Below are 3,266 nucleotides of genomic sequence, written 5' to 3' on the forward strand. Positions count from 1 at the left end.
CCCCAAAAAAAATACAAAATGAAAGAATAAATAACGTCCGAGGGCGCACCACACAGAAGCTCCAAGCAGAGCCTCAGGTTCACAGGCTAGTAACAGGAATTTGTTCCCGATTCCTCTGGAGCCTCGTCATTGATATGTGGTCCGCGGCGTTGTCCTAGCAATTTGGAGGTGTTCTGCTGCCTTGAAAAAGTATATGAGCCCTGGAATTGATGAACCAGACGACAATAAATGATAATCCAGCGACAAATCCCCCGAGGCAGATGCTGAGAGTCTCGACAGTGTCAGAGGGCTTGAGGAACATGCGAACACTGAGACTTCCCCAGATGGACTCTGTCCAGGTGGAGTACACCCCGGACTTCATCGAGTACTTGGGTATGATGAAAGCAGGACTAACAGCTGACGTATAATTAACAGTTGAGTTGATGCAACTCCCATTGAAAGAATATCCTCCCATCCAGGCAAGCCTGTGCTCATGGCACTCGTGAGCTGTCATATTCATCTTCACACCAGTGAGAAGAGCCAGCAGCTGTCCTGTGAGGCTCGTGGCCCTATTGGGGCTAGTGGCAACACTCACGTAAAGAGATAATGGTTGATTTTCTAATTTAACACCTGGGGGAGAGGCGGCCCTGAAGAGATTGCACTTTGTGTCACCGGTATAACAAGAGAGCATCTCTGAAATTAATCCCTCGATGAAGCTCTCGTTTCCACCTGGTGACTCCACTCCTGTCACGTGTTTATACAAAACATCTCCCAATTTAATCGCGATTCTCGTCAGGGTCTCGTTGATGGGCCTCTTGTCCACCCCGAGAGTTTCAGAATTATCTAAAATTCCACTGTAGTAATTATTCGTAAACTTCTCCCCGTAAGAGGCGATCAGAGCTGTTGACAGAGTCGGTTTCACCCTGAGGAAACTCTGGATCGACGTGGGGGGAACACTACCCTGGAGGAGAGTTGCTCCGAGGGTTGTCTCGAGGGATTTAATGAGGCTATCGTTCGTCGGGGAGTAGTTGTTCGTGTGGAGGAAGATCTTGTCGTCTGTCAGTTGATTAAGCTCGATGACAGTCTTTATGGAGTCGAGGGGGAGATTTTTTCCTGCCAGGGCGTTGAAGTTGCCCTCTTTCAGATCGTAGGCGAATCGACTCGAGCCGATATAGTCGAAGGCCTCTCCATTCAATAAGGAGAACAGAACATTCTCGTTGCTGACTGTTGCATTCAGGGTATTCATGTAGTAGGCTATCGCCAGAAGTGTCACTAGAGCTGTCACTGCACTATTGGCACCTGGGGCCACTGTGTCGAACATCGAGTTTGCGTCCAGGCGGGCTATCACCAGGGTCACAGAGTCCTTGGAACTCTTCAGGGGAGACAATGGCCAGTGGATGTTCCTGTCACCCAGAGGATCGCAGAATCTTGTTGGATTCATGTAAAGAATTAAATTATTTCGCCTGATGCACGTCTCGGAGTCCACTGCTGATGACATGAACGACTGCATCTCCAGGGCGCAAAGTGATCTTGAGCGTTGGGACTCTCGGTCGTGGGCATTGTGCTTTGTGTAACAGGTGCGCATCTCTTGGAGTAATGTATCGTTCTCGACGTAGAACATGGGAAATGGCCAGTCTTCGTACAGAAGATTATTTCCCTGTGGGTTCCAGGGTTTCTCAGGATCGCACATTTTTGATCCAGAATATCTATTTGGACACGTGTCGTCGGGTGAATAACTGGACGGAAGTGTGTGACTACTATTTTTCGCTAATAGAATTCCATTAATATTGTTTGTACTCCGAAGACGATGCAGCACGTCTTTGGTGAACATCGAAAAGGGCATGACGGCGGTGTAGGGCCCTGCTGTGGCATTTTTCTCAAGCCACTCCACATCCTCAAGGGCATCGACCATCTGGATCACGCCAACACTCCCTCCTCTTCGTGCTGGTGATCGATAACAATTTTTTATCGCAAACCAGTCTCAAACGAAACTGTGAGAAAGAGTCAAGGTCAACAGATCGAAAAATCTACTCGAGTTTTCGAGGAATATCTCCGAATCTATGAGAGATAGCGAAATTTTTTGAGAACCCTTTCTGCACATCACAGTTCACACAATAAAAACGGTCATTACAAAAATTTCAGTATTTTTTATAGATTCTGAGATATTCAATCATTTGTTGAAATCACTTGTTATCTCTCATCTTTTCGTTGTTTAATTTTTATTCACTGATATTTTTCAAATCGAGTACTTACAGGAGCAGCCGAACTGGTGAGTTCCATTGTGTCTTCGGAAACAAGCTGCCACTCCATCAATGGACATATAAATCATATCCTTGATCCTTTTTGTCGAGGCTGAAGTTAAAAAGATAACAATTCATGAAACACAACTCCTCCTAAATTCCCATGACCTTCAATTTTTTTTCATCGATATTGAAATTAAAAAATCCATAATTCAATTATCAATACAGATGATAATGAAGCTAAAAAAAAATCTTGGATTGAATGACGTCTCAGTGGAGCTTCATAAAATCATTAGCGACGTTCCCTCGGTTTATGGAAATAGCGACAATTATAAATAATTGCTTAAAATGACGCAAATGTAAAAATTGACTAGTGTGCGTCATCGATGGTTGTCATTATTGAATTAGCGGAATTGCAAATGCGGTTGGGCTTTGAAGAAAACAGTTCTTAGGTTACCTATGTCTGTCACAGCTAAAAACACGATCAAACTGCACCACAACAGACGCGACATTTTTATTCTACTGTATGTGTCAAGAAAAAAAAATAAGAGCGCGTTACATTATAAATAGACACGAATTCAGGAAAATACTGTCAGATAAGGCTCGATCTCGTTATCAAAGAGGATTGGCTGAAGTTGAGGTTCAGTTCTCAGGGCTTGGACAGCCCCAAAGAGGATTGACTAAGGTAGAGACTCAGTTCTGGGGGTTTGAGTGACCCCAGCGGCATCGTAGTACTGCATCCCAAGAGAGGGAGGGCGCAACACGCAATGTTCGGGTGTCCATTAAGTCGACGGGGTGAATTTTATTTTCTGCGGCATGAATGCTTTTTATTTTTTATTTGTTTGACTGAAATCTAGCCGACTGTAGAAGGAGCGGAAGGGGGAAGCCACATCTTGTGGAATTTCAAATAGAAAAATAATTCAATGTGTTGAACATATACTACTAATAAAATTATTTTTTCATAATAAGCGCGTTGTCTAGTCGGCAGCGTGCTCGCCTGCCACGCGGGCGGCTAGGGTTCGATCCTAGCGCCATTCATTTTTTTTT

The 3,266-nt window shown here is 44.5% G+C and overlaps 1 protein-coding gene across 1 annotated transcript; it reads right to left on the reverse strand.

Moving 5' to 3' along the window:
• Window positions 1-6: 6 nt before the first annotated feature.
• Nct (Nicastrin) lies at window positions 7-2,880 on the reverse strand. Its single transcript, XM_011299424.1, has 3 exons — window positions 2,677-2,880; window positions 2,233-2,331; window positions 7-1,923 (listed from the first exon to the last, which is right to left on the reverse strand). Exons 1-3 carry the CDS (start codon window positions 2,729-2,731, stop codon window positions 155-157), a joined length of 1,923 nt encoding a protein of 640 aa, XP_011297726.1. The 5' UTR covers window positions 2,732-2,880; the 3' UTR covers window positions 7-154.
• Window positions 2,881-3,266: the final 386 nt, after the last annotated feature.

The sequence above is a fragment of the Fopius arisanus genome, unplaced genomic scaffold (assembly GCF_000806365.1).
Source record: "Fopius arisanus strain USDA-PBARC FA_bdor unplaced genomic scaffold, ASM80636v1 scaffold00014, whole genome shotgun sequence".
Classification (NCBI taxonomy): Eukaryota; Metazoa; Arthropoda; class Insecta; order Hymenoptera; family Braconidae; genus Fopius; species Fopius arisanus.